This window comes from Entelurus aequoreus, linkage group LG22 (genome assembly GCF_033978785.1).
Source record: "Entelurus aequoreus isolate RoL-2023_Sb linkage group LG22, RoL_Eaeq_v1.1, whole genome shotgun sequence".
NCBI classification, from domain to species: domain Eukaryota; kingdom Metazoa; phylum Chordata; class Actinopteri; order Syngnathiformes; family Syngnathidae; genus Entelurus; species Entelurus aequoreus.
The window spans coordinates 11,619,346-11,642,477 of record NC_084752.1 but is presented as its reverse complement, the minus strand read 5'-3'; the positions used below and the strand labels follow the sequence as shown (position 1 = coordinate 11,642,477).

The following is a 23,132-nucleotide window of genomic DNA, read 5'->3' as shown; positions in this document are numbered from 1 at the left end:
ATAGCTGCAAAAGGTGGACCGACATCATATTGAACCCTATGGGTTAGGAATGGGATGGCACTTCAAGTTCAGATGTGAGTCAAGGCAGGTGGCCAAATACTTTTGGAAATATAGTGTAAGTATCTGTGTTCGTGTGGACATGGCCCAAAGCTGTATAGGACACATTAAACAGATTAAAAAGTGTCGCTGACATGCTTTAAAGCAGGCGAGCTACTTTTCAATTGACCAAGTTGAGGGGTATCTACCTCATTCATATATATAATTTATATTATTTATGAAAGAGAAGTTAATAAATGTGTTTAATGATAATACAAGCATGTTTAACACATATAGATTCCTTTCTTTCATGAAGACAAGAATATAAATTAGTGTAATACCTGATTCTGATGACTTGCATTGATTGGAATCAGACAGTAGTGATGATAACGTCCACATTTTCAAATGGAGGAGAAAAAAAGTCCTCCTTTCTGTCCAATACCACATGAAAGTGGTTGCTTTTTGGCATCTTATTTGTTCAGCTTCTATAATCCTTTTTATACACTTTACAAGAAATACATCGGCGGCAAACTCCGTAGCTTGCTAGCTTGTGCGCGCTAGCTTTCTGAGACTCTTATTTTGTTAGCGCAGGCAGGATGAAGCAGCGCTTTTAATGTGAAGACAGGAACTGTGCGGTCGGTCTTTAGAGTTTTGACGGCAGATACGGCGCGACAGTCTGTTGAAATAAAAAGTGATTCTCGCCCTACTGTCGGTCATTTTTTCTTAATAATGATCTGGCAGCAGCCATGCAGCGTCATCTCACAGGAGCCTTGGGTGCGGTGAATGTCAATTAAGTGACGAAAGTGACGTCTTATTGAAGATTGCTCATTTTTACGTCTATTTTTTTAATGCCTGGCTGGGGATCGACTGACACACCCTCCACCATCGACCGGTAGCTCGCGATCGACGTAATGGGCACCCCTGCAAAGTGAATACAGTAATAAAATCATAATTACCTTGTTGTATTTAGTTTATTTCATCACCTGTTTGATAAACCGGACAAAGTGCACATTTCCCCTGTCACTATTTGAAGTCTCTAAAAATCTAAAACTTGATCATTCTTAGCAAAGGTCACATGCTGACGCATCCTTTTGTCCGAGTGTGTGTGTGTGTGCCGAGCGTACTGTGGGGAGGCTAAATGATGGACGTCATTCCATTTAAGGGGGTGAAGAGTTGAGTGTGTGTAAAACAGTGTGTGACAGTAAAGTTATTCCCGTTTCTCTTCCACTCACCTCACTCAGACCAAGGCACACGAGCCCAACTAAAGACTAAACATTGCAAAAGCAAAACATTATAAAAAAAACCAAGCCAAACTAATTGTGTGTGTGTGAACATGAATGCTCCTCAGTGCTCTTGAGGCTGTTAAGGTACCTGAGTGAGGTTTGGGAAGCAAGAGACACTAAACCAGCTAACTAAACACTTATGGCAATAAAAGCAAAACATAAAAAACGGACATGCAAAAGGAGAAAAGGGCACAGTGTGTGTGTATGTGTGTGTGTGTGTGTACATTAGAGTACATGTAGTGCTAAAACTAGCCTAAAAGTCCAGCGTATGAAGAGTGACATTATTGCATCTTACGTAACAGTAACACGCTGAGGAGCTCTTTACCTCGGGGGCTTGTTGCTATGCAGAGTAGGATGGACGGCACTGAGGGGCCCCTGTGGGATCCAAGGAGGGTTACTGTCATTTCATTTGCATATCTAGTTTGGCTGTAAAAACAAAAAGTAGTTCTTGGAAAGAAAAAAACAACAATGAGCTCCTTAGAAAGTCAATGGCGGGTCCTCACATTTTTTTATAAGATGACTCCAATGACTTCTTGTTCCATCCTTCCACTTGTCTTACAAAGTGTGACCGAGGTGTCTGCTTAAGGGATGCAGGCAGACAGGGATGCTCGCTGATTGGTGAGTACCGCTTCTTTAAAATAGGACCTATCTAAATATACACACGCCTCAGCACTGCTAAGTCTACAATCATTAGCTTCATCATGATAATATTAATAATAATATAATTATGTATATATATATTTATATATATATTTATATATGTCAGCAGCCGTGGCTGCAACATTCAGGGGCTAATGACATATGTACAACATGATTTACAAGGTGTCAAGTCAGAGTGTTGGTGAAGGAGGCGGGGGGAGAAGGTGTTATCTTAGCCTCTTCTCCGTGGAGTAGATGGACATGTAGTAGTCATTGCTGCCCACTGCCAGGTGCGGCTGCAAGCAGAGGACGGCAGCAGCAGTTAGCATCATCACATTTTAATAATCATAATCACATTTCCTGCAAAATAAGCAGACTAGGACATGTTTTTTTTTTGCTATGTCCACTAATATGGGTGTTTTAAAAAAGCATGTTTTTAAATGTGTTTTGGTCCACGGAAATGTCGATTTTCTATTCTTCAAAATGCAACTTTTGAAAAATGATGGGCGGGCGATTCAAAAAGTCTGTGAATAAAGTGAAACTAGAGGTGGGTCCAAACTCGGGATGCATATTTTGACCTTTTTTAGGGGTGTCCCGACACAAATTTTTCACTTCTGTTACGATACCGACATTGGAGCCTTGAGTGTTGGTCGATACCTATATTAATCCAAAACGATATCAGCAGGAATCACATGACATACTTTTCTTATTTTGTAGTGTGGAATGTTAAAAAGGGTTTGATCAAGTGAAATTACCGTATTTTTCAGACTATAAGGCGCACTTAAAATCCTTTTCATTTTATCAAAACTCGACAGTGCGCCTTATAACCCGGTGCGCCTAATGTATGGAATCATTTTGGTTGTGCTTACCGACCTCGAAGCTATTTTATTTGGTACATGGTGAAACGATAAGTGTGACCAGTAGATGGCAGTCACACATAAGAGATACATGAATACTGCACTATGACTCAAGTAAACAACACCAACATTTGTATTTACCTTCATAGGTATTACAAAATAATACCAGTATACACTTTAATTCTATAAGATTAGTGTTTTCATACCTACTAGGGCTTTGAATCTTTGGGTGTCCCACGATTCGATTCAATATCGATTCTTGGGGTCACGATTCGATTCAAAATCGATTTTTTTTCAATTCAACACGATTCTCGATTCAAAAACTATTTTTTCCCGATTCAAAAGGATTCTCTATTCATTCAATACATAGATTTCAGCAGGATCTACCCCAGTCTGCTGACATGCAAGCAGAGTAGTAGATTTTTGTAAAAAGCTTTTATAATTGTAAAGGACAATGTTTTATCAACTGATTGCAATAATGTAAATTTATTTTAACTATTAAATGAACCAAAAATATGACTTATTTTATCTTTGTGAAAATATTGGACACAGTGTGTTGTCAAGCTTATGAGATGCGATGCAAGTGTAAGCCACTGTGACACTATTGTTCTTTTTTTTTCATTTTTTTTATAAATGTCTAATGATAATGTCAATGAGGGATTTTTAATCACTGCTATGTTGAAATTGTAACTAATATTGATACTGTTGTTGATAATATTCATTTTTGTTTCACTACTTTTGGTTTGTTCTGTGTCGTGTTTGTGTCTCCTCTCAATTGCTCTGTTTATTGCAGTTCTGAGTGTTGCTGGGTCGGGTTTGGTTTTGGAATTGGATTGCATTGTTATGGTGTATTGTTTTGTTAGATTGATTAATAAAAAAAATAAAAAAATAAAAAAATAAAAAAAATGGATTTTTAAAAAATGAGAATCGATTCTGAAAACGTGAGAATCGCGATTCTAATTTGAATCAATTTTTTCCCACACCTTTAATACCTACCATTGTTTTTTGAGTCATTTCACTTGATCAAACCTTTTCTAACATTCCATTCATCCATTTTCTAACGCTTGTCCCTTTCAAAGTCGCGGGGATGCTGGAGCCTATAACAGCTGAACTTGGGCGGAAGGTACACTCTGGACAAGTTGTGTCTAACATTCCACATTACAAAAAAAAGTATGTACTATGGTATGGTATGGTATAACATTGGTATCAGTCAACACTCAAAGCTCCAATATGGGGAGTGAAGAAGTTGTATCAGGACACCTGTAAAGATGACCTTACTAAATACAAAAAACAAAAACATGCATTATCTGCATCTGCCTATAAACGTCAACATTTCAATCAACACGATTACTATTTCAATGACTGTAGTTTATGTCCTTCATGTGTCTGTGTATAGAATCTGATTGATTAAGTGTCAATTACCGTAAGTAAGAGAAGATCTGACTTACACCAAAACTCACAGTGGAGACCACTAAAGTGTCAGTGGTCTTCTACAAACCCCTACTGATTGAAAGCTATTGGAGGATGTCCTAAAACCGGCTTTATCTACTTCTTTCCAGTAAGAAATATATGTTTCATTTAGGATTATGTATTTTTCTAGCACCAATGATAAAAGTTTATGAGCACCATATTCACAAATAAGATGTGTGAGAGACACGTTACCCAGTGAGGATGGAAGGCTAAACAGCTGATGGCTCCGATCCGTTGTCCCATGAAACCATCGTAGTATTTGATGTTGCTGATCACGTCACCGCTGGTGTTATATAGCGCGATGAACTGGTTCATCGACCCACTGTTGGTCAGACAGAAGACACGCACAGTCAGCAGAATGTTTCACAACTTTACTTTGGAGGCAACTTGTGCACTGAAATGAAGTTTTCTAATTACATAATATTTACTGTAAATATACATGTACACACTCAACTTACCCCACTTACTGTACCTCTACCTAAGAGTATTTTGCGATAAGAGTTGTCTCTTGGCTAATTGTTATGCTTTAAGTTACCGTATTTTTCGGACTATAAGGCGCACTTAAAATCCTTTCATTTTCTCAAAACTCGACAGTGCGCCTTATAACCCGGTGCGCCTAATGTACGGAATAATTCTGGTTGTGCTTACCGACCTCAAAGCTGTTTTATTTTGTATATGGTGTAATGATAAGTGTGACCAGTAGATGGCACACATAAGAGATACGTGTATACTGCTAGATGAGGCCAGTAAACAACACCAAAACATTAAATGTTCCATTGAGAATATAGAACATTACACACGGCACTCAAAAATCTATCAAAATGTTTTAGTACGAATTTGGTAAGCTATGAAGCTGCACCGCTTGATGGATTGTACTGTGCTTCAACATACGAATATTATTATGATGTGTGTATAAGGACCGCAAAATGGAACAATTTAGCAGACATTATCTGGCGTTTTGTCTTGCAATATTAAGCAAAAACAACTTTTCTTACGTTCTGGTACCTGCTGATGTGTATTTGGGATCTGCATAAGTCCTGAAAATGTGCACGCATCCGCCATTGTAATCCGTGTCAACACCGTAGTCGATAAGATTCTTCTTTTTCTCTATCTTCATGTTATGGGACATTCATCCTACGCTGTTGCCATTTCTAATATAAAGTAGTGTAAAGTTCTTACTTATATCTGTCAGTAAACTCGCCATGAAAGCGCTAAAACATACCGGTGTAGTGAGTTTACATTATTCACCCAAGGAACTTTAGTTATTAGAGAGTTCCGGTCGGACGGTTTTTCACGGGACACACACGTTGTTGTTGCACTAGTGAGCCACGGATGAGAAGATGCTGCTCCGTTATTGATTGAAGTAAAGTCTGAATGTCATTAAAACAGTTAGCTCCATCTTTTGACACTTCTTCCACTCCCGTCCTTGCACGCTACACCGCTACAACAAAGATGACGGGGAGAAGACGCTGCCGAAGGTGAGCCACGTAAATAAGACCGCCCACAAAACGGCGCATCCTGAAGAGACTGTCAGAAAGCGACTTGAAGATGATCTGTAAAACATAATCTATGCAACATTTGGACCAAAGAACCACCATCACATGTTATGTAGACCACAAGGAAGTGTTTTACATTTACAAACCCCGTTTCCATATGAGTTGGGAAATTATGTTAGATGTGAATATAAACTGAATACAATGATTTGCAAATCCTTTTCAACCCATATTCAATTGAATGCACTACAAAGACAAGATATTTGATGTTCAAACTCATAAACTTTATTTATTTTTTGCAAATAATAATTAACTTTGAATTTCATGGCTGCAACACGTGCCAAAGTAGTTGGGAAAGGGCATGTTCACCACTGTGTTACATGGCCTTTCCTTTTAACAGCACTCAGTTATTAATTACTTACTGAGTGCTTTTAACAGCACTCAGTAAGTAATTGGTCTCCTCAGTTTGGGAACTGAGGAGACCAATTTTTGAAGCTTTTCAGGTGGAATTCTTTCCCATTCTTGCTTGATGTACAGCTTAAGCTGTTCAACAGTCCGGGGTCTCCATTGTTGTATTTTAGGCTTCATAACGCGCCACACATTTTCAATGCGAGACAGGTCTGGACTACAGGCAGGCCAGTCTAGTACCCGCACTCTTTTACTATGAAGCCACGTTGATGTAACATGTGGCTTGGCATTGTCTTGCTGAAATAAGCAGGGGCGTCCATGGTAACGTTGCTTGGATGGCAACATATGTTGCTCCAAAACCTGTATGTACCTTTCAGCATTAATGGTGCCTTCACAGATGTGTAAGTTACCCATGCCTTGGGCACTAATACACCCCCATACCATCACAGATGCTGGCTTTTCAACTTTGCGCCTATAACAATCCGGATGGTTCTTTTCCTCTTTGATCCAGAGGACACGACGTCCACAGTTTCCAAAAACAATTTGAAATGTGGACTCGTCAGACCACAGAACACTTTTCCACTTTGTATCAGTCCCTCTTAGATGAGCTCAGGCCCAGCGAAGCCAACGGCGTTTCTGGGTGTTGTTGATAAACGGTTTTCGCCTTGCATAAGAGAGTTTTAACTTGCACTTACAGATGTAGCGACGAACTGTAGTTACTGACAGTGGTTTTCTGAAGTGTTTCTGAGCCCATGTGGTGATATCCTTTACACACTGATGTCGCTTGTTGATGCAGTACAGGCTGAGGGATCGAAGGTCACGGGCTTAGCTGCTTACGTGCAGTGATTTCTCCATATTCTCTGAACCCTTTGATGATATTACGGACCGTAGATGGTGAAATCCCTAAATTCCTTGCAATAGCTGGTTGAGAAAGGTTTTTCTTAAACTATTCAACAATTTGCTCACGCATTTGTTGACAAAGTGGTGACCCTCGCCCCATCCTGGTTTGTGAATGACTGAGCATTTCATGGAATCTACTTTTATACCCAATCATGGCACCCACCTGTTCCCAATTTGCCTGTTCACCTGTGGGATGTTCCAAATAAGTGTTTGATGAGCATTCCTCAACGTTATCAGTATTTATTGCCACCTTTCCCCACTTCTTTGTCACGTGTTGCTGGCATCAAATTCTAAAGTTAATGATTATTTGCAAAAAAAATTTTTTTTTATCAGTTTGAACATCAAATATGTTGTCTTTGAAGCATATTCAACTGAATATGGGTTGAAAATGATTTACAAATCATTGTATTCCGTTTATATTTACATCTAACACAATTTCCCAACTCATACGGAAATGGGGTTTTTAGAAAAAAATCATAATATGACTGTCACTGATGACTCGCTAGTTTTCACTTTAAGAGACAATCCTACTCACTCACTCACTCACTCACTCACTCACTCACTCACTCACTCACTCACTCACTCACTCACTCACTCACTCACTCACTCACTCACTCACTCACTCACTCACTCACTCACTCACTCACTCACTCACTCACTCACTCACTCACTCACTCACTCACTCACTCACTCACTCACTCACTCACTCACCAAGCAAACAGGTTGGCCTGTGGATGGATGTCCAGCGCCGTCAACCCTTTCACCGTCTGCAGCACATTGACAGAGTCCGGTGTGCGGGGTTCAAAGAATCGGACGTCTCCATTGACACTAGCAGAGGAAGGTAAAAGGTCGGCACACAACATAAAAGTCTTCTACGAGCGAAAGAAGAGAAGCACACCTGACGCTGATTATATGGCCGTTTGTGTCCTTTTGGAGGTGAGCTTTGACCACCCAGGCGCTGTGTTCCCTGTAGGTCATGATGCGACTATGGACACACAAACAGGTGTGCTAAGGTTTTAGTGGTGACCAATAAAAAGCAGTCAATGAACATACAATACCTGATCCAAGTGAACACATATTCATTGTTGGGTATTACAAAATTACACTGACTATATTGCGAAAAAAGGAAGTTACAACATTCAGCAATATACAGTCGTGGTCAAAAGTTTACATACACTTGTAAAGAACATAATGTCATGGCTGTCTTGAGTTTCCAATACTTTCTACAACTCTTATTTTTTTGTGATAGAGTGATTGGAGCACATACTTGTTGGTCACAAAAAACATTCATGAAGTTTGGTTCTTTTATGAATTTATTATGGGTCTACTGAAAATGTGACCAAATCTCAATTTTTGTTTCATCTGACTACAGAACTTTCCTCCAGAAGGTCTTATCTTTGTCCATGTGATGTCAGATGAAACAAAAATTGAGCTGTTTGGCAACAATACCCAGCAATATGTTTGGAGGAGAAAAGATGAGGCCTTTAATCCCAAGAACACCATTCATACCGTCAAGCATGGTGGTGATATAATGTAAGTATAATGCTCTGGGCCTGTTTTTCTGCCAATGGAACTGGTGCTTTACAGAGAGTAAATGGGACAATGAAAAAGGAGGATTACCTCCAAAATCTTCAGGACAAAAGTGGTGAAGGAATGGCTAAATCAGGCTATAAATAAGGTTTTAGAATGGCCTTCCCAAAGTCCTGACTTAAACGTGTGGACAATGCTAAAGAAACAAGTCCATGTCAGAAAACCAACAAATTTAGCTGAACTGCACCAATTTTGTCAAGAGGAGTGGTCAAAAATTCAAGCAGAAGCTTGTGGATGGCTACCAAAAGCGCCTTATTGCAGTGAAACTTGCCAAGGGACATGTAACCAAATATTAACATTGCTGTATGTATACTTTTGATCCAGCAGATTTGGTCACATTTTCAGTAGACCCATAATAAACTAATAAAAGAACCAAACTTCATGAACGTTTTTTGTGACCAACAAGTATGTGCTCAAAAAAATAAGACTTGTAGAAATGATTGGAAACTCAAGACAGCCATGACATTATGTTCTTTACAAGTGAATGTAAACTTTTGACCACGACTGTAAACTATGTTATATTGCAAACATTACATTCTTGATACATAACAAAAAACATTGAACAATCATATTGAACAAAATAACAGTCCAGTCACATCTGTGAGGCTGTAGTAAGAACATGAAACCAACCGAGGCAAAATAAACCATTTTAAAGGTGAGATGTGAAAGTAAACAAGGTTACGTAATAAGTACACTGGACTGCCACAGAATGGAATACCAGTACAAAGTAAATCTTAACACATTTCAAGTGTTGCTGACATGTGGTTTAAAGTATTAGCAAATAAATTCACTTTATAGACAACGTTGCCGGTAGGAAGTGTAATGGCTTTGTCCAAACACCAGGTGGCAGTGTGGGACCAGAAGAGAAAATCAAGCTCCAGGGGAGACATTTACAGCCCTCTATGTAAATATAGATTCAAGGTTCCTGAAAGTATCTTAAAAAAAGAGAAAGCAATTAAAAAGAGCAAGGAAATGAAGCTATAAAGGAACAGGAAGTGAGTGAGAACACCCTCCAATGTTAGATTACCATTCATTGGGACCCATTCTCCTGTCAAAGACCCGCACAGACCCGTCACCCAAACCGGCGACAATGAGGGAACGCTGGGAGTCACATGACAGGCTGGTCACACAGCTGTCTGCTCCCGTCGGGATGTCCTGATCCACATACACATACATAGTACAGTATCACCATACAGCTGTTGTGGGATAATCAATGAATTGTTGTGACTTGAACACAATTGAATGAAGGAGACAGTGAATAGGAGACAGCAACAATATTGATATTTAAAAAAATATATATATACCGGTATATATATATTTTTTTCATTAAAAAATACAATCATGCGTGCTTACGGACTGTATCCCTGCAGACTGTATTGATCTATATTGACATATAATGTAAGAACCACAAATATTAATAATAACAGAAAGAAACAACCCTTTGGTGCGAATGATTGGAATGAGTGTAAATGGGGGAGGGAGGTTTTTTGGGTTTGTGCACTAATTGTAAGTGTATATTGTGTTTTTTATGTTGATTTAGTAAAAATAAAAAAAAATAAAAATATTTTTTATTTTTATTTTTGTGTTGCACTTGTCAGCATTGTTAAGTTAAAGTTAAAGTACCAATGATTGTCACACACACTAGGTGTGGCGAAATTATTCTCTGCATTTGACCCACCACCCTTGATCAGCCACTGGGAGGTGAGGTGAGCAGTGAGCAGCAGCAGTGGCCGTGCCCGGGAATAATTTTTGGTGATTTAACCCCCAATTCCAACCCTTGATGCTGAGTGCCAAGCAGGGAGGTAATGGGTCCCATTTTTATAGTCTTTGGTATGACTCGGCCGGGGTTTGAACTCACGACCTACCGATCTCAGGGCGTTGCGTGTTCATAATCTGTATCCAAAATGGCCATTTGAGTCCAGCAGCTCATAATCATTTATTGGCCCTCGGCATATTAATGCATTATTGTTCAGATATGATATTAAACAAATTTTCTTAGAAAAGCTAAGATGTGAATGTTCTGTTCAGATAGTTTAACATTTTAACCTACATTGGACTGGCTTCAGCATCTTTAATGTACAAAAATGCACCCCTCCAACACTGCACATTACACTCTGTTGTGAAGTATGATATATTATTTTAGTGCTGTCAAACTTGTATTTTTTAATGGAATTAATCACACTATTTTTAATTGGGATTACACATGATTCATCAAATAATTTGAATGAACCTAAAAAAGACCCATCGATGGTTAAGTTGAATAAAACTGTGTTATTAATCTGCATTTATCTGTTATTATTCCCGTTTTTTGTATATAATCACATGAGTTACAGTACAGGCCAAAAGTTTGGACATACCTTCTCATTCAATGCGTTTTTTTTATTCAAGAGGCAGTCACCTGAAATGTTTTTCACTTCACAGGTGTGCTTGAAGCTCATGGAGAGAATGCCAAGAGTGTGCAAAGCAGTAATCAGAGCAAAGGGTGGCTATTTTGAAGAAATTAGACTATAAAACATGTTTTCAGTTATTTCACCTTTTTTTGTTAAGTACATAACTCCACATGTTCATTCATAGTTGTGATGCCTTCAGTGACAATCTACAATGTAAATAGTCATGAAAATAAAGAAAATGCATTAAAATGAGAAGGTGTGTCCAAACTTTTGGCCTGTGCTGTACATCCATCCATTTTCTACTGCTTCTCCATGGAACACATTGAATTTGATAGCCCTAATTATTTCACCTTTATGTATTAGATGTTGTATTTATTGGTGGATTCCCTGCCAGCAGTTTGCTGTCTCCCGACAAGACAAGGCAGTCATAGAATGTAGTCCTACATACCTGAACCTTCATCTCTCTGTCAGTGTCCCAGATTCGAATAATCCGAACATCTCCAGACGTCATAAGGAGACCGGTTTCCTGCTCCCAATCCACGACCATGCCTGCACCTGGAGAGAGGACAGCACACTCAGGATGGTGGACATACACAATTCTGTACTGTCCACAAACACAAGACACTTGCGGACTTTATTCATGCGTTCTGTTACATCTTGTCTCGATTACTGTAACGCATTATTTTTGGGTCTAGCATTAAAAGATTACAGTTGATACAAAATGCGGCTGCTAAACTTTTGACAAGAACAAGAAAGTTTGATCATATTACGCCTATACTGTATATACCTATATACATATACCTATACTGGCTTACCTGCACTGGCTTCCTTTGCACTTAAGATGTGACTTTAAGGTTTTACTACTTACATATAAAAGACTCACTCCACTTGCTGATTGTATTGTACCATATGTCCCGGCAACAAATCTGCGTTCAAAGAACTCCGGCTTAATATTAGTGATCCCCAGAGCCCAATATGAACTATGAAGCTGCACCGCTTGATGGATTGTACAGTGCTTGTACAGTGCTTCAACATAGGAGTATTTTTATGGTGTGTGTATAAGGTAAGACATTATCTGCCGTTTTGTTTCGCAATATTTTGCAAAAGCAACTTTTCTTACCTTCTGGTACCTGCTGATCTGTATTTGGGATCTGCATAAGTCCTGAAAACTTGCGCGCGTCCGCCTTTTTAGTCCGTGCGACACCGGAGTCGATAAGCTTCTTCTTTTTCACTATCTTCTTGTTATGGGACATTCATCCTCCGCTGTTGCCATTTCTAATATAAAGTAGTGTAAAGTTCTTACTTATATCTGTCAGTAAACTCGCCATGAAAGCGCTAAAACATACCGGTGTAGTGAGTTTATATTATTCACCTAAGAAACTTTAGTTATTAGAGAGTTCCGGTCGGACGGTTTTTCACGAGACACATTTCCGGCGTTGTTGTTGTTGCACTAGTGAGCCACGGATGAGGAGATGCTGCTCCGTTATTGATTGAAGTAAAGTCTGAATGTCATTAAAACAGTTAGCTCCATCTTTTCACACTTCTTCCACTCCCGTCCTTGCACGCTACACCGCTACAACAAAGATGACGGGGAGAAGACGCTGCCGAAGGTGAGCCACGTAAAAAAAAACGCCCACAAAATGGCGCACCCTGAAGCGACTGTCAGAAAGCGATTTGAAGATGATCTGCAAAACATCATCTATGCAACATTTTGACCAAAGAACCACCATCACATGTTATGTAGACCACAAGGAAGTGTTTTACATTGAGGGAAAAAAAAAGACCCCTTTAATGCGCCTTATAATCCGGTGCACCATTTGTGACTTGAATAGACCCGCTCTTATCGGCAGTGCGCCTTATAATCCGGTGCGCCCTATGGTCCGGAAAATACGGTATTCTAAAAGGGTTATTAGGGTTGCAATAGCATTGCTGTTATCAATATACAGCTGCTATACATTCATGTATAGAATGTCAGCTAAAAGCCTCAACTAACAAACCGAAGACAATTCCAACCACTTAAGCACTTAAATGGGCAAAACAAGCAAGCAGGCAGAGACCAGCGTACGTCATGAATCATTTAAATAAAAACATATACTATAATAGGACAAACTTAACAGTGTTTAATAGCTAACAGTATAATTTATCTAACGTTAAAAGTCACAGAACAAGAAGCTTCATTTACTTGTATCTAGTAAAGCACATTTTCACTTTCATAGCAAGACCATCCACATAGACCTTGTACATCAGCACATGATAGGTTATCAAGTCTCACAGAAGCACACACTTTAAAAGTTTTAAAAAATGGTTGGCACGTATAAAGATAAAGAAAAAAAAATCTTGACATTCTGTATTTTTCCTGGGATGATGACCACTGGGAGACGTCAGAGTGAGTCTTTCAGCATTCTGTGCCTCAGATGAAAGCCAGGTCAGAATGTAAAATGCCTTCAACAAACCCTCGTCAGGCAAACATTCATCCGTCTAGTTGAAGGTCGTGCAGCATGATGACACGTTAATGCTGACGCTCCCTTTCAACTCGCGTTAAAAGTGCAGAATTTAAACGACACAATACAGGTTGTGAATTGGTCGAATAAAACCAGACTACTGATACAAAATACTCGCCATGACTCTGGGCCTGTTTTACTAAATGTTTGCATGCATTAAAACATGTCAACTTGATAGCACACAAAGCTGGCGTGTCAAACTTATTTTCAGTGAATAATACACAGTATGAATATAAATGTGTATATATAAAACATGTGTATAATTGTACACTGTACAAAACAAATTTTTTAGATTGTACTGTATAAAACTGGCAGCTCAGTCGCCACAATTTTACCAAAATATTTTTAGGTTTTTGTTTTGTTTTACAGCATATAAAATACAAACCCCAAAACCAGTGAAGTTGTAAATGGCAAATAAAAACAGAATACAATGATTTGCAAATCCTTTTCAACTTATATTCAATTGAATAGACTGCAAAGACAAGATACTTAACGTTCGAACTGGAAAACTTTGTTATTTTTTGCAAATATTAGCTCATTTGGAATTTGATGCCTGCAACATGTTTCAAAAAAGCTGGCACAAGTGGCAAAAAAGACTGAGAAAGTTGAGGAATGCTCATCAAACACTTATTTCGAACATCCCACAGGTGAACAGGCTAATTGGGAACAGGTGGGTGCCATGATGGGGTATAAAAGCAGCTTCCATGAAACACTCAGTCATTCACAAACAAGGATGGGGCGAGGGTCATCACTTTTTGAACAAATGCGTGAGCAAATTGTCGAACATTTTAAGAACAACATTTCTCAACGAGCTATTGCAAGGAATTTAGGGATTTCACCATCTATGGTCCGTAATATCATCAAAAGTTTCAGAGAATCTGGAGAAATCACTGCATGTAACATTGAATGCCCGTGACCTTGGATCCCTCAGGCGGTACTGCATCAAAAAGCGACATCAGTGTGTAAAGGAAATCCCCACATGGGCTCAGGAACACTACAGAAAACTACTGTAAGTAACTACAGTTCGTCGCTACATCTGTAAGTGCAAGTTAAATCTCTACTATGTAAAGCGAAAGCCATTTATCAACAACACCCAGAAACTCCGCCGGCTTTGCTGACCCCAAACTCATCTAAGATGTACTGATGCAAAGTGGACAAGTGTTCTGTGGTCTGACGAGTCCATATTTCAAATTGTTTTTGGAAACTGTGGACGTTGTGTCCTCTGGAACAAGAAGGAAAATAACCATCCAGATTGTTATAGGCGCAAAGTTCAAAATCCAGCATCTGTGATGGTATGGGGGTGTATTAGTGCCCAAGGCATGGGTAACTTACACATCTGTGAAGGCACCATTAATGCTGAAAGGTACATACAGGTTTTGGAGCAACATATGTTGCCATCCAAGCAACGTTATCATGGACGCCCCTGCTTATTTCAGCCAGACAATGCCAAGCGACGTGTTACAACAGCGTGACTTAATAGTAAAAGAGTGCGGGTACTAGACTGGCCTGCCTGTAGTCCACACCTGTCTCCCATTAAAAATGTGTGGTGTATTATGAAGCGTAAAATACCACAACGGAGACCCCGGACTGTTGAACAACTTAAGCTGTACATCAAGCAAGAATGGGAAAGAATTCCACCTGAAAAGCTTCAACAATTGGTCTCCTCAGTTCCCAAACGTTTACTGAGTGTTGTTAAAAGGAAAGGCCATGTAACACAGTGGTAAAAATGCCCCTGTGCCAACTTTTTTGCAATGTGTTGCTGCCATTAAATACTAAGTTGATGATTATTTGCAAAAAAATAAATTGTTTCCCAGTTCGAACATTAAATATCTTGTCTTTGCAGTCTATTCAATTGAATATAAGTTGAAAAGGATTAGCAAATCATTGTATTCTGTTTTTATTTACCATTTACACAACGTGCCAACTTCACTGGTTTTGGGTTTTGTAAAAAAATATGTAGAATTAAATCAAATGTAAAAGTAAAGGGGTACTACTGGGTTTTTCGACATAAAAAAATCATGCAAGTTTTTTTATACTGTAAAATCTAAGGTTGTTGTGTTTTATAGTGTAATATTACTCTATATTGAAAGTGGATTTTACGGTAAAAAAATGTTACTGTAAAATTTTAACATTGGATTACTTATTAAGTCAAGCAGATATTTAAGTATTTATTTTTATTTGAACAACAACATTGTTTTTAAATGTATGATGATATAATATTTAGTTTTATTATTAAGGATGATTTAAGTGTAAATATACCGGTATGTTTATTTTTGTAATACATTTATTAAGAAAAGATAAGGTACTTTATATACACATAATATTTCCACGCTTTCGGGGGCCACACAAATTGATGTGGCAGAGTTTGACACGTGTACTAAGCTCATGTGCGATTGTGTCTCTTAAATGAGCAAAATAGAGAGTGCTAACCATGTACTGTGTGTGTCTTCATACACTATATTTCCAAAAGTATTTGGCCACCCATCTAAATGATCAGAATCAGGTGTTCTAATCACTTGGCCCGGCCACAGGTGTATAAAATCAAGCACTTAGGCATGGAGACTGTTTCTACAAACATTTGTGAAAGAATGGGCCGCTCTCAGTGATTTCCAGCGTGGAACTGTCATAGGATGCCACCTGTGCAACAAATCCAGTCGCGAAATTTATAAGAAAATGGAAGAGTTTGGGAACAACAGCAACTCAGCCACCAAGTGGTAGGCCACGTAAACTGACAGAGAGGGGTCAGCGGATGCTGAAGTGCATAGTGCAAAGACTTTCTGCACAGTCAGTTGCTACAGAGCTCCAAACTTCATGTGACCTTCCAATTAGCCCACATACAGTACGCAGAGAGCTTCACGGAATGGGTTTCCATGGCCGATCAGCTGCATCTAAGCCATACCTCACCAAGTCCAATGCAAAGCATGGGATGTAGTGGTGTAAAGCACGTCGCCACTGGACTCTAGAGCAGTGGAGACGTGTTCTCTGGAGTGATGAATCACGCTTTTCCATCTGGCAATCTGATGGACGAGTCTGGGTTTGGAGGTTGCCGGGAGAACGATACATTTCGGACTGCATTGTGGCGAGTGTGAAATTTGGTGGTGGATGAATTATGGTGTGAGGATGTTTTTCAGGAGTTGGGCTTGGCCCCTTAGTTCCAGTGAAAGGAACTATGAATGCTCCAGGATACCAAAACATTTTGGACAATTCCATGCTCCCAACCTTGTGGGAACAGTTTGGAGCGGGCCCCTTCCTCTTCCAACATGACTGTGCACCAGTGCACAAAGCAAGGTCCATAAAGACATGGATGACAGTCTGGTGTGGATGAACTTGACTGGCCTGCACAGAGTCCTGACCTGAACCTGATAGAACACCTTTGGGATGAATTAGAACGGAGACTGAGAGCCAGGCCTTCTCCACCAACATCAGTGTGTGACCTCACCAATGTGCTTTTGGAAGAATGGTGGAAAATTCCTATAAACACACTCGGCAACCTTGAGGACAGCCTTCCCAGAAGAGCTGTAATAGCTGCAAAAAGGTGGACCGACATCATATTGAACCCTATGGGTTAGGAATGGGATGGCACTTCAAGTTCATATGTGAGTCAAGGCAGGTGGCCAAATACTTTTGGCAATAGAGTGTATGATATGCAGAATACATGCTGAGTATCAGAACGCCCACAATATCGAGAGGAAGCAATGCAAATATAATCTAATAGTTTGTTAAAACTAAAACTGTTCTGCTGTCAGCTCTGGCGTCTTGATAACAAAACAGAAAGGCTATGCCAGACCCTCAGGAACATACCCTGAATCAACTCTGAAAAAGCAGCAGGGAAAAAGGAGCTTTTTTTTAAAGGTCTGTTTCTACACCACCTCCACACCACAAACTTTACGCACGACTTCATTTCTGCCACTTGGTGATTGCTGCAGGTTTAAGTAAGCATCTGTGCAACAAATCACGCTCCCAAGTGGCGAGACAATCTGTTACAGCAGATTTAAGATTTGATGTCCAGTTCAGTTCTCACCTGCTGTACCAATGAGCAACAGATGGAAGACTTTGGCTTTTTGATACTTTACAGCATCTCATCAAACACCAAACAGTCTGAAATTACAGCCATGCTCAGTTGCTTATAGAAAAGAAAACCGATGGCTTCTCAAGGTTTTCTACCGCTTGTCCCTCTCGGGGTCGCTGGGGCGGATCATCACAGGGCCAACACAGACAGACAGACAACATTCACACTCACATTTCTTTCACTGGTAATTACGAGGGACATGCTGGCTAGAATGGAGATGTTTTGAGGGTAAATTGTAGTACACATGCAGTAGGGGAAGGAATACGCAGCATGAAAACTTCATGGTTGTCTGTTACTTTCCTCTTGACACGCATCATAGAATGAAGCATGTTTTATGTCTTTCTACCCGCAGTTACTCCGTACTATTTTCCAAGCCCTCACACCTACATATGTTTTGCAACAAAATAACATCCTCTGTCATAGTCTGCATTACAACAAGCTTTTATTTTGATAATTTCCTGATTTCTGTCTGGCATTTGTTGTTCTCTGCTGTATGTTTGATGCAGCTTTGTCTGGTGACTCGGGCAAAGAAGCGAGATCACACCAAGAAGACGTCAAATTATTCCACATATTTCCTTTGTAGACTTAAATCAGACCTGGGCAAATTAAGGACCGGGGGCCGTTAAGCTTTTCAATCTGGCCCGCCGGACATTCCCAAATAATTTTTTAAGATGGAAACTGTAGCTGCCATTATGATGTGCAGTGATGTTTTCAAATGACCATAAGTCTTGAACTATACAAAGTATTTCAATGGTTGGAATCTGCGCTTTTGCATGATATACTAGTTACTATGGTAACCTAATTTGTTACTATGCTAATCTAAATCACAGCAGCTCAGACGAGGCACCAAGCAGTGTGGGTGGGGAGCGTTTCCACAGAGTGTTTCCACAGCGGCCAGCCTGAAATGCGGGTGTCAGGGACAGACGCGGGAAGAGATTTTTACTTCAAAGTTCTAAAGCTTAGTGATGTATCAGATATATCAGATTGTAGGTGTTTTTTTTTGTTTTCTCGCGTTCATATTTCGCTGTTTGTTGAATTTTTGTTTGATTGTAAAATATGTCGATGGAGAGGGGGTGTGACGTTCATATGTTGTCAATATTCAGTGTTTTATCGTTCATAGTTAATATTGTAAAACGCACATTCTTTATTTTCACGTACATTCTCATGTTCTATTCTGTTTTTTAAGGTGGTCTGTCATAACATTTTTAGCATTCAATCAGACATTATTGTGAGGTTTTGTATTAGTGTTCCTAAAAATAAATATACCGGCCCCCAGACACATTATTTCTCTAAATTTGTTCCCCAGAGTCAAAATAATTGCCCAGGCCTGACCTGAATAGTAATTCCACATTTTCTGTGACAAAATTCCCCCTAAAAATGTACATATTTTACAAGTTCCGGTTCCATATTTCTCATCTGATTTAAAACATTCCTAAATCCAAACATCTTAGGTATTTTCCAAATAACCATACATTCTACATTTTCCCCCCAAAAACATTCCCTTTGATCTTAAAATTTGTACTACTTCAAGCCATTCCAACACTAAAATATTCAGGGTCAGGATTTAGCTTCAGTCGCCATAGAACAAGCTAAAGTTACAGAGAACAAGGAAATGGGATACAATTGCTATGGTATGAAAAGGGGTAGGATTAAATAAGCTCAGCTTCTTCCTACTCCTTTTCGGACGTGCTGTAATGAAACAACTGGAAATATGTGATGCATTACATTGTATCATATGCATGTGCGAAATAAACTTAAACTGAACTGGACTGAACTGAAAGTGCTATTGGACGAAAGCTGCAGTTGCTAATTGAGTTGATAGTTGTCTGTCTATCTGTGTTAGCGACTTGTCCAGGGTGTACCTCGCCTTCCGCCCGAATGCAGCTGGGATAGGCTCCAGCACCCTCCGCGACCCGAGAGGGACAAGCGGTCAAAAATGGTTGGATAAATGGATGGAGTTCAGAAAAAAGGCCCCTAGCTTTTAGGCAGAGAATTGCACCTTGAACACTCAACCCCAGTTAGGAGCTGCAAAAAGATCAAGACAGCACCTGAGGGGACGGCGTAGCGCAGAGCTGGGCAAATATTTCGACTCGGGGGCCACATTCAGAGAAAAAAATGTGTCTGGGGGGGCCAATGTGTATAAATGTTATATACACATACACTACCGTTCAAAAGTTTGGGGTCACATTAAAATGTCCTTATTTTTCAATGAAGATAACTTTAAACTAGTCTTAACTTTAAAGAAATACACTCTATACATTGCTAATGTGGTAAATGACTATTCTAGCTGCAAATGTCTGGTTTTTGGTGCAATATCTACATAGGTGTATAGAGGCCCATTTCCAGCAACTATCACTCCAGTGTTCTAATGGTACAATGTGTTTGCTCATTGGCTCAGAAGGCTAATTGACGATTAGAAAACCCTTGTGCAATCATGTTTAGGGCTGCAACAACTAATCGATTAAATCGATTATTAAAATAGTTGCCGATTAATTTAGTCATTGATTCGTTGGATCTATGCTGTGCGCATGCGCAGAGCTTCTTTTTCTTTTTTTTTTTACTAAACCTTTATTTATAAACTGCAACATTTACAAACAGCTGAGAAACAATAATCAAAATAAGTATGGTGCCAGTATGCTGTTTTTTTTCAATAAATTACCGGATAGGATAGAAATGTAGTTTGTCTCCTTTATCCGATTATTAATCGAAGTAATAATCGACAGATTAATCGATTATCAAATTAATCATTAGTTGCAGCCCTAATCATGTTCACACATCTGAAAACAGTTTAGCTCGTTACAGAAGCTACAAAACTGACCTTCCTTTGAGCAGATTGAGTTTCTGGAGCATCACATTTGTGGGGTCAATTAAACGCTGAAAATGGCCAGAAAAAGAGAACTTTCATCTGAAACGCGACAGTCTATTCTTGTTCTTAGAAATGAAGGCTATTCCACAAAATTGTTTGGGTGACCCCAAACTTTTGAACGGTAGTGTATAGCTGTAAAAACAATGCTATACAGCAGTGGTCCCCCAACCACCGGGCCGTGGACCGATTGGTACCGGGCCGCACAAGAAATAAAATAAAAAAATTAAAAAAACATATCAATCAAATCAACATAAAAAACAATATATACAATATATATCAATATAGATCAATACAGTCTGCAGGGATACACTCCATAAGCACACACGATTGTATTTCTTTATGACAAAAAATAAATAAAATAAAAATAACCCCCCCAAGCGTTGACCGGTCCGCAGCTACAAAAAGGTTGGGGACAACTGCTATACAGTATGTGTGTTGGGGTAACTTTTTCCTAAACACTAATACCAAAAGTCACAATGTCTGAGTTCTAAAAACGTTATGACTGACCACCTCAAAAAAACGGAATGGAATTTTACTGTTTTTTACTGAATGGGACACTCAAAATGTACATTGAAATAAAGAATATGGGATTTACAATATTAGCTATGAACACTGAATATTAACAACATATGAACATCGCTCCTCTTTTACTTGTCAGACCAGCTCCTCGATAGTTGTGCATCTTTTACAATCAAGCAAAAACACAACACAAATTAAAAAAACAGCAAAATATGAATGCAAAGGGTAATAAACACCCACAATAGGATATATTATCACGTAAAAATCTGCTTCCGCATTTTAAGGATTTATTCAGTGGAAATATCCATCCATCCATTTTCTACCGCTTGTCCCTATCTCATTTTATATTACCTAGCATCTTTGACCATCACACCAAGATCGTAACAATCCACATTTTGTGGCAGGAATACAAATTATGTATTACCTGCAGGTAATTTAGAAACAAATTGTCATTAAAAGCATTGTCGTCCTTTTCTGTGTTGAGCTTTTAAAAAAAAGCACAATATTTAAAAAAACATTTAGTTAAAGCAAACTAATGGTAATAAAAACGTGAAAATTATCTGTCTATTCTACACTTATTAATGACAACAAATTATATCTATTAGCAATTAATCACGATTAATTCTAAATTAACTGTGAACAAACTACAGTTAATCACAGTTTACTTCATACTTCAATTGTTTGACAGCCCTGGTTATTATTTAAATGATACGTTTTTAAAGTTTTCCATAGCTATGTCTGTCGTCCTTGTTTTGTTTTTTAGTATTTCTTGTTTTCGTACAACATCACGACTCTCATGGCTAAGTCAGGGTCCAAAAACCTAGCCAGGCTGTCACGCCTTCTTCGCTGTGAATCACGACTCATCAAAACGGAGGCATCTGTGTATCGGGTCTTTCCACCCTTTTAATCTATTTGTGTTGTCAGGAAATCCCAGGCCCCTTGCGGTTACTTCAAATCCTCCCCTGTGACATCATCCGGCCCGCTCTGGCATCCCATTGTCGGTAATCAGGGCACGGGTGGGGGGTGCGCACGCTCTGTCAGCCGCACTGGGGGGCACTTTTGATGCTGGTTCAACTCGGAGGCAACGGGAAGAAAGGAGGCGTTCCTTTTGAAGCTGGCAGCTCAGTGATGAGGGAATGCGGGTTATAGAGAGACGGATAAAGAACGGGAGATTCCTCCACACAAAAACATGCTTTTTCTCGGAGATGAAGAGCGTAGCTTCTATTATTCTATCATGGCGTCTTTTTCCCCGTCAAGTATTTTTTATCAATAATATTTTCTTTTGATAAAAAAACCTCCAACAATAAGTTTCTCTGTAACTGTGTCAGGGTCCCGGTGGTCAGCTAGTCAATTAGGTCACACTTTCCCATACTTTTGGCCCTTAACAAGCCATTTTTGTACAAACCCCAAAACCAGTGAAGTTGGCACGTTGTGTAAATGGTATATAAAAACAGTATACAATGATTTGCAAATCCTTTTCAACTTATATTCAATTGAATAGACTGCAAAGACAACATACTTAACGTTCAAACTGGAAAACTTTGTTATTTCTTGCAAATATTAGCTCATTTGGAATTTGATGCCTGCAACATGTTTCAAAAAAGCTGGCACAAGTGGCAAAACAGACTGAGAATGTTGAGGAATGCTCATCAAACACTTATTTGGAACATCCCACAGGTGAACAGACTAATTGGGAACAGGTGGGTGCCATGATTGGGTGTAAAAGCAGCCTCCATGAAACGCTCAGACATTCACAAACAAGGATGGGGCGAGGGTCACCACTTTGTGAACAAATGTGTGAGCAACAGTTTACCATTTCTCAACAAGCCATTGCAAGGAATTTAGGAATTTCATCATCAACGGTCTGTAATATCATCAAAAGATTCAGAGACTCTGGAGAAATCACTGCACGTAACATTGAATGCCCGTGACCTTCGATCCCTCAGGCGGTACTGCATCAAAAAGCGACATCACTGTGTAAAGGATATCACCACATGGGCTCAGGAACACTTCAGAAAACCACTGTCAGTAACTACAGTTCGTCGCTACATCTGTAAGTGCAAGTTAAAACTCTACTATGCAAAGCAAAAGCCATTTATCAACAACACCCA

General features: G+C 39.3%; 1 protein-coding gene across 8 annotated transcripts in view; it reads right to left on the bottom strand.

Annotated features, from left to right (window-relative positions):
* Nucleotides 1-996: 996 nt before the first annotated feature.
* The window catches only part of rptor (regulatory associated protein of MTOR, complex 1), a 401,659-nt gene continuing 379,523 nt past the window's right edge, over nucleotides 997-23,132 (bottom strand). For 6 of the 8 annotated variants that reach the window (XM_062033466.1, XM_062033465.1, XM_062033469.1 and 3 more), the window contains 6 exons: nucleotides 11,515-11,621; nucleotides 9,704-9,831; nucleotides 7,985-8,071; nucleotides 7,798-7,914; nucleotides 4,478-4,607; nucleotides 997-2,254 (listed from right to left, as the gene is read on the bottom strand). In XM_062033466.1, the coding sequence (XP_061889450.1) occupies nucleotides 2,186-2,254; nucleotides 4,478-4,607; nucleotides 7,798-7,914; nucleotides 7,985-8,071; nucleotides 9,704-9,831; nucleotides 11,515-11,621 (638 nt within the window). In that variant the 3' untranslated portion in view covers nucleotides 997-2,185. The remainder of the gene's footprint in view (nucleotides 2,255-4,477; nucleotides 4,608-7,797; nucleotides 7,915-7,984; nucleotides 8,072-9,703; nucleotides 9,832-11,514; nucleotides 11,622-23,132) is intronic. The other 2 variants (XR_009823861.1, XR_009823860.1) reach the window with 2 other exon arrangements.